This window comes from Theropithecus gelada, chromosome 20 (genome assembly GCF_003255815.1).
Source record: "Theropithecus gelada isolate Dixy chromosome 20, Tgel_1.0, whole genome shotgun sequence".
NCBI lineage: Eukaryota > Metazoa > Chordata > Mammalia > Primates > Cercopithecidae > Theropithecus > Theropithecus gelada.
The window spans coordinates 52,097,892-52,112,017 of NC_037688.1; the positions used below are offsets into that span (position 1 = coordinate 52,097,892).

Genomic DNA, 14,126 nt, shown 5'->3' on the forward strand with positions numbered 1-14,126 from the left:
CGCAGTGCGTGCTGTGGGGGCCGATGGGCCGGGGCCAGTGTGGATGCCGTGTTGGGGGCTGAGCCAGTAGGCCGGGGCCGTGTGAATGTCCTGTCCAGCAAGGCCGTGGAGGTGGCGTCCAAACAGAGTCTTGACCAAGGCCAGGGGGATGGTGCTGGGGGCAGGAGCCTGACTGCCTGGAGGAAGGGCGTCCCGGGGTGAAGCCGTGCGGTGGGGACCCCAGCATGGGTGCTGGCTGCCTCACCCTTGCCCCCAAGTTCTGACTGTGGGTCCCTGTGAGGCTCCTACCAGGGTGGCCCTGCCACCTGATGTAGGTGAAACCCAGTCCTCTCTACACACCAGTGTTTCTAGCAAAACACTTGTGTCTTTCTCCCCAGTACCTCCAGGATGTGGGCCTGAGGACATCGCTGCCTCCTTCAGTTGCTGCTAACTGAGGCCCCCCAAGAGTGACCCACATGAGACTGCGGCCCAGACGCCCTTCCTGCCCTCAGGGGCCCACACTGTCCAGAGCGGGTCTGTGGGTGGGATGCCCACAGCAGCCTCCAGGCCCCTTGTCTGTCGGGCCTGTGCCCTGGTGCTGCGGGCACTGCTGTCCTCATGGGAGCGCTGGAGACCTGAGCTTTCCCATGGGGGCTCAGCGGTGATGGAGGTGGAGCGGGGAGCTCTGTGTGTAGGTCCTGACAGAGATGAGGCAGAGGCCACAGGGCTGCCCTGACCCCTGCCCCGGGCATGTCGGGTGATTCCCGCCCACTTCCCAGGTGTGCCAACCCCCATGTTCCTTCTCTGAGTGTGTGAGCTCATACAACCCCTGAACACACCGCCGTCCACGTAGGGTGGGTCCTGCCTGCTGGCCACACTGAGCACAGCTGGAAATGCCGACCGCCGAGTGTCAGGGGAGGGTCTGGAAAAGTCGCGAGTGAAAACAGACCGTCCCCGAGACTGAGTGGTGAGGGGAACACCCGCTTCTCAGTCTGGGGGCCCACGCTGACACTCCGACGGCCCACGCGGGTGTCACAGCAGGGACATGGACACTGCTGGGCTGTGAAGCTCCAGCCCAGGAGCCCCCATGGGAGGGGCAAGCAGATGCCGTGAGCTCGTCCCACGGCTGCTCGGGAGTGAGACCCACATCCCACAGGTGTCTCTGAGCAGGTGCCCACCCCAGGACTGGCTGAGAGTCGGGGTGCATCCCAGGACCCTGGCCCCGCATGAGAGTTAGGGTGCACCCCGGGACAGGGGCCCCACCCCAGCCCTGGCTGATTGTCGGGGTGCACCCCAGGACACTGGCCCCACGTGAGAGGGTGCACCCCAGGACACTGGCCCCACATGGTCACTTAAATTCACATCCAACTGAACCAAAGTGAAATGCAATGTCAAATGTGCTTCTCAGCCACGCAGGCTGCCTTTGAGTGCTTCAAGGCCTGAGGGGCCGGGGCCCTTGAGGCACGCTGGGACCAGGACAGCTCCGTGGGCACAGCGTCCCCGCAGCCCACGATGGCCAGCACTTTTCTGGGGTCTCAAGAGTCACTTGGAGACTCGGCATATTTCAGCCATTTTTCACTCCCAGGACACAAAAAACAAAGAAATGGTCATGTGTGGTGCCTGCCAGCCTGACGTAGGTGAAATACTTGGAATACATTAATCCTAAACACTCTTTGCCACGGAGTCTAATTTCCGTGGACGGGAAGCATTTTCGTATTTATCCAAAACCAATAAAGATAGCTAAGGTCGTTAGTGCGAATTTGTTTCCCGAGAGCTGGTGACACCTGCACAGAGCTGAGCCACGGGGACACCTGGGGCTGGGAAGTCTGGTTGTCACGGCAACCGAGTATGAACAAGCCGCGCGGCCAGGCGCAGGGGTCACCGAGGCCACTTCCTGTTTCTCGGCAGCACCCACGGACAGCCTTAAAATATGTAACAGTCCACTAAACTCCTCGTAACTGAGAGTGTGTAGTTAACATAATTTTATCTAAAGCACGAAAGCCCTTAACCAGCGCTTTCGGAGATGTCTGCTTGCTAGAAAATGCACTCCCGTTTGCCATCTGATCTCTGGTTTAACCCAGCCAGCCGCCCCGCGCCACGGCCCGATGCCACGTCCCCAGCTCTGCACCTATATGTCTTGTGGGCAGCAGAATGGCGGCCCTCCCATGAAACGTCCTCAGGACGTGAGACGTGGCCAGCAGGCAGATGCAGCTGTGACAGCTCAGGCCGGTTCTGGAAGTTCCTGTGCAGAGTTTGGCTCTGGGTGACCGCAGGCCAGGGAGGTGCAGCCCACTCCAGACACAGCTTGGCCAATCCCAGAGGAGGGAAGGAGCCCACGGTCGGGAGGGGGTTGGGGGTGCTGGGCAAGCACAGCAGCACTCCTGTCCCCTGGGTCACCTCTGGGGTGGGGCTAACATCAGGACCTCCCAGCACCCTTGCAGACAGCCCCGGTACAGGGGTGGGCATGTCTCCTAGGGGAGGGCAGCCCTGCCTGGTCATCTCCAGTGAGCCGGAGGGATCAGCAGGCCTGGCCAAGTCCCCAGAATGGCCCCTGCCCACAGTGCACAGGTGCGGCATTTCTTCATATGGGCTTGCGGAGCATATGCTTGGCGCGGCCACACCATGGCTGTGTGTTGCCCGTGTGCCTGGGGGAGGTGAGGTGGTGACGACACCATGGCTGTGTGTTGCCCGTGTGCCTGGGGGAGGTGAGGTGGTGACGATGCATCCCCATGGTACCAACATGAGAGTGGGCTCTGGGCCTGGTTCCCCACAGGATTGCGTCTGTGTGCTGGGCTGCGGATGGGCCCACACGTGTGACGTTAGCTCTGCCTTCAGGATGAGTTTGCAGCGTGGCAGCCCCTGGGTGGCGTCTCCATCCCCAATGCTGAGCACACTCATGCTCTCGGAGCTGGCTGCAGAGCAACCGCCGTAACAGACCCAGAGCCCAACACTCAAAGGGTCTGCAAGGGGACACCCGGGACACAGCCAGCTGCCAGGAGAGGGGTGTTCCTGACGTACCTTCAGTTGCTGCCGGGGAGCCAACGAGGCATCCCAAGGACGCAGGCCTCAGTGGCAGAGCCTCCGCTTGTCCCTCTGCAGCCTTTTCAAACATGGTCTTGAAAGATGTTTTCCCTGTGGCCGGAGACGTGGAGAAGTGGGGTCTGGGGCTCTGCATGCGGGTGGGTCACAGACAAGGCCACCTGGTGCCCCAGGGCCATGTGGGTGTGGCCTACCAGTGCCCACCCCCGCCACTGGCTCGCAGCCAGAGCCGATCTCCCCAGCCGCCATCATCCAGCCCCAGGGGTGTCTGTAGCCCACAGCCCTTCTGTTCCGTGATAGTGCAAAGTAAGATTTGCAGTGCTATTTCATAACTTTTCATCCTAAAATATAACCTGTGAAAACGAAGGAAACTTTTAAAAGCTCCCAGCTCTCTCTGGGGCCGCCATTAGAAGCCCCTGGGGTGGCAGAGGGCGGCCCGGCGCAGAGCTGAGTGACAGGCAGTCAAGAGGGAAGCGCTTTGCTCCCTCGTCCCCGATTTTAACAGCGAACTTAATGGATTTCCTGTTTCTAACGTGGATGGTGGCTGTCATTTTTGAAGGATCCATCTGTGCTATATTTAATGACTCTCTCTTAGTAACTCAAATAGTTTCCACAGAGTTAATGAGGCCTCAACTGGCATTCTCTCCTACAGTGGCCATTGCAGTGACTTGCACCTCCAAAATGTGTTAAATCACGTTTCTTCCCTGGTCAGAGGCAGCTCAGCCCACAACCCACTGGCCCCATATCCCTCCCTGTGCCTGAGGCTGGCTGCCCTCGCCCTGCACACCTTCTGCACCCTCCGAGCCTCTGCCCCTCACCGGTGGCCGAGCAGCACCTGGTTGTCACCTGCCCCGGCCCCCCACATCCCACGTGCCCCATCCCCACATATCACCTGCTCTGGCCCCCAGTGATGGTGCTCATCTCACCTGCCTGAGGCACCGCAGTCGTCCCACCCTGCATCTCTCTCGTCCCACGTGACTGCTGGCCTACAGGACTTCCATCTGGAAAACCCCAGCTCAGGCTCCACCCCAGCGCTCTGCCTGGCCAGCAATGCACCGTGTCCCTAGGCTGGCCTGGGACTCTGCATCCTCTGATTGAGGTCCCCAAGGCTGGTGGTGCATGAGTGTGCTGCTGGCCACCCAGCCTAGCCCTGCCCAGAGCATCCTCCAGGCATCTCTCCACGTGTTCCCACGTGCCCTGGGCTGCCAGGCACAGATCGCGCCTCTTGGTGGCAAATCTTCTGGTTCTTCAGCGGCAGAGGGTCCCTCCTCAACCTCTGATTCCCATAAATAGAAAAGGAATGTCAGCATGCACCTCTGCCTGGGTTTTATTTGGGGAGCAGGTGCCTAGGAGCTTGGCTGCAGAGTGAGGGATCCCGGCCGTTGTGAGGATGAGGAGGGCTCTCTGCTGCACCCTGTGGTCTCTGCCTGCCCTCTGCCCCCATCCTGCACCTGGCTTCTCTGGTGGTTCAGACCCGTCCATACCCATGCCTCCTCACACCTGTGCACTCAGGGCCCGCCCAGCCTGAATGTCCCCGGGAGTCGCCCCTCGGTCACCCCTTGGCTCTGCAGAGCCAGGTCTAGGGTGAGTTTTTCTTTGGCTGTTTTTAAATTGTTGTTCTTAAAACAAGTAGCACAGGACCCTGCAATCTAGGAGGCGAGCATGGGACGGTGAAAACCCTATAAGCCCTCAGGCCTCAGGGGACACCCTTCCTGGGCCAGCCAAGCAGGCAGCAGCGAGGCCAGGGTCCTCAGTGCCACGATTTAGGGCTGAGAGCTGTGTGGCCCTCTGCGTCAGTCACTACTTAACATTAATGTTTCTCACTTGGAGATTTAGTTCAGAGAAACCACAGTTCCATCTGATTCCGGGGCAGTGAAATTGTGTCACCAATGGTCACGGGAAGGGTGGGAGAGAGTGTGTCTGGTTTTGCACTTGGAGAACTGGAGCGATCACGGGCCTCAGGGCCTATAGCAGTGTGCGTTCTCTCTTGTGGACTGTACGAGCAAGCGTCTGGTCTGTGTCCTGCAGAGCAGGAAGGTCGGGTGTGGGGAGCCTCCCTGGGTCTTGGCCTGCCCGGCCTCTACCCATTTGGGTCAGGGCTGTCTTCACAGGGTGCCGGAAGGGTTGATACTGAAGCAACCTGCAGTCCCCCTTAAATGTGGAGACGTTTGCTCCCCTCCCAGGAGGGGTCGGGGCAGCCCAGGGCGCAGTGGTGGGGATGTCCGTGTTCCCGGGGCTCAGCATCTTGTAGGGCCTCGGAAGACAGTACGTGCAGCTGCAGCCACCAGGCCTTGTGCCCCGTCAGCGATGGTGATAACTGATTCCAAAGTCTAGAGCTCTGGGGAGCCGCTCCGAGAGGCAACATGTGGCAGTCGCCATTGTCTGCAGATTTTCTTTTCCCAGTATTTTGGGGTGCCCCACGGCGAAGCCTCTCTCTTCTGTGTGCCCCACACCTCCTGTGGCTCCAGACCTGACATCCAGAGCCTTCAACCCTAAACTGTCTCCAGCAAGGCAGTTATGAGGCTGCATCCTCGTTTCTGCCTGTTCTGATGCCCTGAGATGCCTATGAATGGCACAGTACGGTTACCTGCAGCGCTGGCTGGGCCTGCAGGCCACAGGCTCCTGCCTTGGGCCCCAGCCTGCCTGTGGATCTGTGTGAATCCTGAGCGGGAGGGCAGCTGAGAGGCACCGGTGCCCACCTGTGCCTGGGTGCTGGGGCACTTGCATCTCCTCTGCACCAGCATCGGGGCATCTAGCAGGCAATGAGCAATTAATATGGTGCACCAGGCGAGGTGCCAGGGCAGGAGTGGGGCGTCGCACCCTGTCCAGTGGGCAGGGCTCAGGAGCGTCTCCCTGGGCCCTGCACAGGCAGCTTCTCTGGTGATTGGACCAGTGCTGTCTGTGTCACAGGAAGGAGAGCAGTGGCCGTGGAAGTGAACGTTCCCCACGAGAGCTGCTGCCCAGTTCCCCAGGCAGAGCGTGCCAGGCTTCTCCTGGGGCTGTGCTCAGTCTCCCGGAAGGCCCAACACAGCACGTGGTGGAAACGACGCCGTGGTAGTGGAGTGGAGCAGGGGCCCTCCTGGAGCCATCCCCCTGCTAAAGGGAAGGGAGGTCCCTGGGGAAGAGTAGGGCGTGCAGATGCTGATGCCCGGCGGGCAGTGCGTGCAGCTGCGCAATGGGAAAGGCGCCGAGGGGGCAAGGACTGCCCTCACCAGCAGCGTCTGCTGTGGCCCTGCATGTTGCCACCTCGTTCGGGTGCCTCAGGCTCGCTTCATGCAGCGCTGGTGTTTGCTGGGTGAGAGCTGCCTGGAGAGCCCTGGCCCTGGCGCTGGCGCTGGCGCTGAGGCCGCCCTGGCAGCGTGCTGCTTATTGACTTTCCTGGGGACGCGTCGTCCGCCACGCTGAGGCGGAGAACAATGGCAGCCGTTGTGCATGCCGCGCAGCTGCTGGAATTCCACAAGACCCAAGCAAAGAAAACAGAAGCAGGTGGGCCCAGGGCAACCCTTTCCTTCCCGGGGCGTTCGCAGGGCCCAGCCAGCTAGGCAGCTCTGGCTTCCGTGGGGAAGATGGGGCCCAGCGAGCCTGGGGCGTAGGCGAGGTGGAGGGGGTCCCGCTGCAAGACCAGCAGGCGTCAGCTTGGCAGCCTGTGCCCTCCACAAGCCGGGGCAGCATAAGGACTGACCGTCTGTCCGTTCAGAGACCAGGGCCACGCTGCCTCCATGCACGCCCATCTGTTTGTTCAGTAATTGGCACACATCAGTGTGGACTTGCAGGCGTTTATTTTGTACTTTGGGTTACAATCCAGTGCTGCTGTAGCAGCTTCTTCACAGGCTTTTGACTTTACCATAATATCTCAGATACAGACGAGTTGCACCAGTGGTTGGAGGAAGCTCCCCATGAGCCTCCGTCCGCTTCCCCTCCGCACTCTCCCATCCTCTGTGGTGCGTAGACGCTGCCCCCACAGGCCTCCATCCGCATCCCCCCTGCACTCTCCCCTCCACTCTGGCGCGTAGATGCTGTGGCGGTGTGAGTCGTGTGATCGTTGTCATGCTGGGCAGTGGGTGGCCTCTGTCCCATCTGGCATCCTCAGAGCCCAGGAGGGAGCCTGGCCTGTGGGTCTCCGGGCCCCTGGGATGTGACCTGCCATGGACAGACGTGAGCTGTGGGCAGTTTCCAGCAGCCACATTCATGGTGGCTTCACCTCTGAGAACAGCACTGGGATGGCAACCCGCATCTGCATTCTTATGCCGGGTTTCCAGTGGAAAGGATCCGTTGGGCCCCCACATGTCCCCCACATCCAGCGGCAGAGCTGCTGCCTTATCCTGGGCCCGTGAGGGACTGACCAGTGTTGGTTCCATGTGGACCGACCATGACCTGCCTCTACATGTTTGCCTGGCTTCCATGCCCGCCTGGGAAGGACAGGGCCAGAGGGAGACACTGCCTCACACAGAGGCCGGGCTGCTGCCCCAGTGCTGCTTCCGGGCTGGGAAGAAGGTGAAAGCTGTTTTCATGCAAACCTACGGGAGGACAAAGGCTTCCCCCAGACATCTGCTGGCAGCACGTGTGCTGGGCGCATTCTCAGATGTCAGGTCTGTGCAGCGTCCTGCGGGGTGGCAGGTGGCGGCCCTCAGAGCGGGGCCTTTCCCTCCAGGGCAAAGGGTGCCGAGGTCACGGGAAGCCCTGACCTGGGCCCCGGGTCCCACACCAGAGCTCCCACTCCTGCAGACCTGACCTTGCATGTCGGTGCTGAGACTAATACGTGGGGGTTGGTGCCTCTCCGTAGTAAGGTCAGCCCTGTTTTAAGGACCGTTTCCATTAAACTGAGTTTCTGAAATGATTTCTTTGTGAAATGTGTGGCTTCCATTAACTCACCCTTGGTATGTCTCATTGTCGTTTTAGGATGGGAGTCCCAGCTTCTGGAAACAGGGTTCCTGGGGATCTTCCTGTGCCCGCTGTGGACGCTGTCGAGGCTGCCCCAGCACACCCCCACATCCCGGATTGTCCTGTGGGGCTTCCGGTGGCTGATCTTCAGGATCATGTTCGGAGCAGTAAGTGGAGCTCTTCTGGGTGGTGTTTGGGGAATAACGGTGGCTCTTTAACCTGTGCGGCTTCTAGGAGAGGTGAGCCTGTTTCTCTCCTCCCCCGCCGCCCTCTGTCCTCCTGTCGGCATGGCCTGGCCAACAGCCCGCTCTTCTGCCCCTTCAGGGGCCTGTGTTTGAACACTGGGGGCTCCGCTGGCTTTTCCCAGGCGTGTTCACGGTCACCGTTTCTGGGAAAGAACCACACCTCTGAGTCCATTTCAGGAAACTCAGGAGTACTGGACGCCCTGCTTCCCCCCAGCCCTCCTGTGCTTGCTGGAGTGTCCGAAATATTTCAGAGCTCGTTTTTAAATGACAGAGTCTCAGGCCATGGTGGGCCCGTTGGCAGACATATTCGAGGGTGAAGGAGGCATGAGACCCGCCGTCCTGATGCTCAGGGAAAGCGCGGCCTCCTTGCGTGTGGTCTCTCAACTGCGTCCTTCCCAGGTGCCTGGCCTGCTGGGCTTTGGCGTCTCTTAGGACAACCAGACTGTCCGGGTTCCCTGCTGAGCCCCGGCGTGGGGGTGGCGGGTTCCCTGCGGGCCCCCGGCGTGGGGGTGTTGCGTTCCCTGCGGGGCCCTGGCGTGGGGGTGGCGGGTTCCCTGTGGGGCCCTGGCGTGGCGGTGTTGCGTTCCCTGCGGGGCCCCGGCGTGGGGGTGGCGGGTTCCCTGCGGGGCCCCGGCGTGGGGGTGGCGCGTTCCCTGCGGGGCCCCGGCGTGGGGGTGGCGCGTTCCCTGCCGGGCCCCGGCGTGGGGGTGGCGGGCTGTGTGTGCTTCCTGCCCAGCCAGGGGCTGCCCATCTGCGTCTGCCCTGCGCACGGTGAGGACACATGCCAGCCCTGTGTTCAGCTTCAGTAATGTGACCTCTGAGTTCACAGAGACATGATTTGCACTTTAAAATCAGGAGTGACGTGGCCCTTTTGACGTCTGGTGCACTGACCAGAGCTACGCAGCTCTCACTGTCTCTTCCACTTCACATGCTTTGTTAGTAAGATTTTAATTTTGTGCTGGAATGATAAAATCTTCATGTTTTTGTGTTGGAAACCACGTCATACAGATACGCTCTCTGAGCATCTGTTCGCTTAAGTGTTTCGTGGAGGATCCGCTGAAGACGTACAGAAGAGTTGGGCAAAGCCCCAAGGAACTTGTCCCCACCCCACCCGACAGCACGTGCTCACGCCAGGGCCACGGCCAGAGCGTGCCGCCATCTCGGCCACTCCTTCAGTCCGGAATGTTCTTCTCTCCCTGGCTTTGAGGCGTGACTGCTGTGCCTGTGTTCAGCTGCAGGTCATTCGGGTAGGGGTCCCGAATGCTGGGCAGCCCCTTTCACCCTGTCCCCCGGGGCAGCTTCAGACACTTCGGACACCCAATCTCGACACAGCACCAGCCACGGACTCAGGAAGCCACGACCTCACGTGGCTTGGGGTATCATGTAAACGTGGTTCACTATAGCATGAAGTGTGGTTCAGTGTAGCGTGTAGTGTGGTTCAGTGTAGTGTGTAGCGTGGCTTTCTATAGTGTGTAGCGTGGTTCTGTGTAGCGTGCTTGGTGTAGCAGGTAGTGTGGTTCAGTGTAGTGTGTAGTATGGTTCAGTGTAGTGTGTAGTGTCGTTCGGTGTAGCATGTAGTGTGGTTCAGTGTAGTGTGTAGCGTGGCTTGCTATAGCGTGTAGCATGGTTCTGTGTAGTGTAGCTTGGTGTAGTGGGTAGTGGTTCAGTGTAGTGTGTAGTGTGGTTCAGTGTAGCATGTAATGTGGTTCGGTGTAGCGTGTAGTGTGGTTTAGTGTAGTGTGGTTCAGTGTAGTGTGTAGCGTGGTTCGGTGTAGCGTGACTCAGTGTAGCATGTAGTGTGGTTCAGTGTAGTGTGTAGTGTGGTTCAGTGTAGTGTGTAGCGTGGTTCTGTGTAGCGTAGCTTGGTGTAGCGGGTAGTGTGGTTTGGTGCGCTGTGAGGGGCTGTCTGGGCCCATTCCTCACCATGTGTTCCCTGCACCATGATGCCATGTCTGGGCATAGCTCTTCTTTATGTCTCGTTCAGCTCAGAGCTCCATCCCCCTGTGGCTCCTATCTTCCCCAATGCCCTCCTTTTCTGCCCCCCTCACCCACATACCTTGTGTCTCACCAGCACCAGCCCTTCACCAGTGCTGCAGAAACGTCAGCTGTGCATGGAGTGGACTGGCCGTTTCTTGAGGAAAATGGGGCTCCCTGGTGGTACGCGAGCACCTGATTCCCTTTATTCCTTTTCTGGGAGGGTTACATGGCATCTCATGATGAGCACTTGCCGGGGTTGGGAGGGGTCACTGCAGGCTCAGCTGCACGAGCAGGAGACCCGCAGAGAGGGACCTCAGCACCAGGGCCCCTCTCACCCCCCAGGACAAGGTGTCCGGAGGGTTGTCCCGGGCAGGGAGGCTCCCGCTTTCCTCCCTGCCCTCTGCGGCATGCCAGCTTCAACCCAGGTGTTCTGCTCCAGCCTCACAGGGGTGGTGGGCACCCGTCCATGACGTCACTGCACACCTGTGGATGGTGGGTACCAGGGCATCCCTGACAGGTTGGTTTTCTGGGGCTGTGGGGAGTCTTGGGTGTTTACTCTAGGTCGGGCAGGGTCCTGACTGAGGGGGTGGGTGAGTGGCTGCAGAGCCTTCTGGAAGTGGTGTCGGGCCGGGTCCTGGCTGAGGGGTGGGTGAGTGGCTGCAGAGCCTTCTGGAAATGGTGTCAGGCCGGGTCCTGGCTGAGGGGTGGGTGAGTGGCTGCAGACAGTTGGCCATGGCTTGTTGGAGGAGGGCATAGCTGCAGCCAGCGTCCAGATCCCACAGGAAAGTGGGATGCTGACTCCGGGTTTATTTTTCCATTTAATTAGAAAGACTAGAAATGTTTCCATGGCTCCTTTTCACGGGACATTGAAATGCTTCGTTGTCTCCAGCCAGAGTACAGATACTCTCACAGGCTGTGGGTCCTGATCCGTCCGGGACTTAGTTTTAGGTTCCACCCTCTGCTGACTTGAATATACACAGAAGCGTATGCGGCATTTCAAAGGGCTCTATGCACGGCAGTGTCAGGCCGAAGCCCTGGGAGAGAAGCAGAGCTCCAGGGAGAGGAGCCAGCCCCACAGAGGAGCCGCCAGGCGCTTGTATGAAAGCTCCTGGTGCCAAGAGTTGAACAGCCCCCACAATGCCTGGTGGATGCAGGGATTCATCGGCTCATCGGAAGCACCTTTTATGGCATTTTGATTGACTGTTAGTGCCAGCTGGAGAAGAAATTATCAGTGCACTAAAAGGTGTAATTACTTGATAGACTCTTACATTGGTGTGATTAATGTTCCTTTGGTGGAAAGCAGAGGGTGAGTTGATAAGAAAGAGCGATAGCAGCAGAGTATCCACCTGTTGATGAGGAACTGCCCTGTGGACAGAGCCAGCTAGGAAGGCAGGCACACCCTTCCCCGGCTTGTGCGCCTGGGTCAGAACCAGCGCCACACCGTCAGCTTGGCAGATTCACTCAGAAACCAGCACCTGTGGTTCTGTGGCCTGGGGGGTTTCAGATGCCCTGACCACTGGGTTCCTCAGAGCCATCTCAGGGGGAGCCCCATGGCCCTCCAGGTGAGGGTGACAAGCAGAAGGGAAGGAGAAGCCACAGCTTCTGTGCCCGCCTGAGCTGGACGTCAGCTGCAGGCCTCAGGGCCACCACACAAAAGTCAGTTGTATTTCTTTTTTTTTTTTTTTTTTTTTATTGAGGCAGAGTCTCGCCTTGTCGCCCAGGCTGGAGTGCAGTGGTGCAATCTCAGCTCACTGAAACCTCCACCTCCCAGGTTCAAGTGATTCTCCTGCCTCAGCCTCCCGAGTAGCTGGGACTACAGGTGCCCGCCACCACACCCAGCTAATTTTTTGTATTTTTTTAGTAGAGACGGGATTTTACCATGTTGGCCAGGACCTCGTGATCCGCCCACCTTGGGCTCCCAAAGTGCTGGGATGACAGGTGTGAGCCACCGTGCCCAGCAAGTCAGTTGTATTTCTATATGCTAGGAGAAAATGTCAAAATGAAAACGTTAAGTATAGCATTTATAATAACATTCAGAACCATAAAATAGGAAATTTTAACAAAAGAAATGCAGCCTGTATGCCTCGAAAGATACCACACATTGCTGAAAGTAAGGAACACTTCAGTAAATGGAGAGGTATACCATGTTCATGAATCAGTCTTCATATTGTTAAACTGTCCGTCGTCGCCAATTTGAGCTATAGATTCCATGACATCCCAGACAATCCCAGAAGGATTGTTTTTTCCAGAAATAGGTAAACTGACTCTTAGATGTATGTGGAAATGCCAAGGACCTAAATAGCCAAAACAATTTTGAAGAAGAATAAAGATGCAGGAGTCACACTACTTGATTCCAAGATTTACTGAAAAATGATAATAATGGAGACAGTGTGACACAGACGTTGTTAGGGTTCCCTCGAGGGACAGAACTAATAGGATGAATATATATATAAAGGGGAGTTATTGAGTATTAACTCACACAATCACAAGGTCCCACAATAGGCTGCCTGCAGGCTGAGGAGCAAGGAGAGCCAGGAGAGCCAGTCCCGAGTCTCAGAGTGGAAGAACTTGGAGTCCGATGTTCGAGAGCAGGAGGTGTCCAGGACAGAAGAATGATGCAGGCTGGGCGGGGACACCCATCTCATCTCTTCACCTTTTCCTGCCTGCTCGATATTCGCTGGCAGCTGATGAGATGGTGCCCACCAGATTCAGCTTGGGTCTGCCTTCCCCAGCCCCTGACCCAAGTGTCAGTCTCCTTTGGCCACACCCTCACAGACACACCCAGGATCAGTACTTTGCATCCTTCAACCCAATCAAGTTGACACTCAGTGGTAACCATCACAAGGCGTGAGGACAGATAGCTGCATCCGTAAAACAGAGAACCAAGAAACAGTCCCACACCAAAGTCAGGATCAAATGATTTTTGGACAAGCCACCAAGTCAATTCAACTGAAAGAAAGAAGCCTGTGCAACAATTAGTGCTGGAAGTCCTGGATATCCATCTGGGATAAGTGAACCCACTCCATCACCACACGCAAATGTTAATTTGAGATGGATTGCAAACATAAAAGCTAAAACTATTAACAGTGCTTGAAGGTAACATAGAATGTTTTGTAATCTTGTGATAGGCAAAAGTCTCTTAGGACACAGAAAACATTAACCATAAAAGAACAAAATGGCCGGGCGCAGCGACTCACACCTCTAACCCCAGCATGTCAGGAGGCCGAGGCGGGAGTGTCCCTTGAGCTCAGGAGTTCAAGACCAGACTGGGCAACATAGTGAGACCCTGTCTTTAAAGAAAAAGAAAAAAAATACATACATTGGACTTCCTTAAAATTAAAGTCTTCTGTTCTTCAAAAGACACCATCGAGAAAATGGCAAGGCACAGATCAGGAGAAAATACTCACAATGCTGTTATGCCTGACAAAGAACCTGTATCTGGAATACATAAAGAATTCATAAGGTTCAATAATATAGATAATTTGATTTTTTAAAGAGGGAAAGGATTTTAGCAGGCACTTCACAAAAGGAAATATGCAAATGGCTATCATAGCACTTGAAAAATCCCTCAGATGCATTGGCTATTAGGGAAATGCAGAGCAAATCTACGCTGAGATACTTCCTCCCCACAAGAACGGCTGAAGTTACAAAGGCTAGCGAGTCAGCACTGGCACTCATGTTCGTATGCTTAGGCTGCCATGAAAAGACCACGGGCCAGGGGCCTTCAGCCACAGGGATTGATTTTCACAGTTGTTGGGGCTGCAAGTCCGAGATTGAGGTTCTTCCAGATGATTTGGTTTTCAGCAACGATGTCTTCGTAGCTTGTGAAAACGCCTTTCTCCGTGTCCTCACGTGGCCTTGCCTTGCAAGGACACTAACCCTGTCGGATCAGGGCCTCCCCTTATGACCACATTTAACCTTAATTAGCCCCTTAGCAGTCCCATCACGGGGGTTAGGGCTGCAGCCTGTGAACTGAGCGGGACACAGGCATTCAGCCCATCGCAG

General features: G+C 57.1%; 1 protein-coding gene across 1 annotated transcript in view; it reads left to right on the forward strand.

The window, feature by feature from the left end:
• The window catches only part of LMF1 (lipase maturation factor 1), a 122,879-nt gene that overhangs the window by 43,743 nt on the left and 65,010 nt on the right, over positions 1 to 14,126 (forward strand). Inside the window, exon 4 of the mRNA XM_025369753.1 lies at positions 7,918 to 8,066. Within this exon, the coding sequence (XP_025225538.1) occupies positions 7,918 to 8,066 (149 nt within the window). The remainder of the gene's footprint in view (positions 1 to 7,917; positions 8,067 to 14,126) is intronic.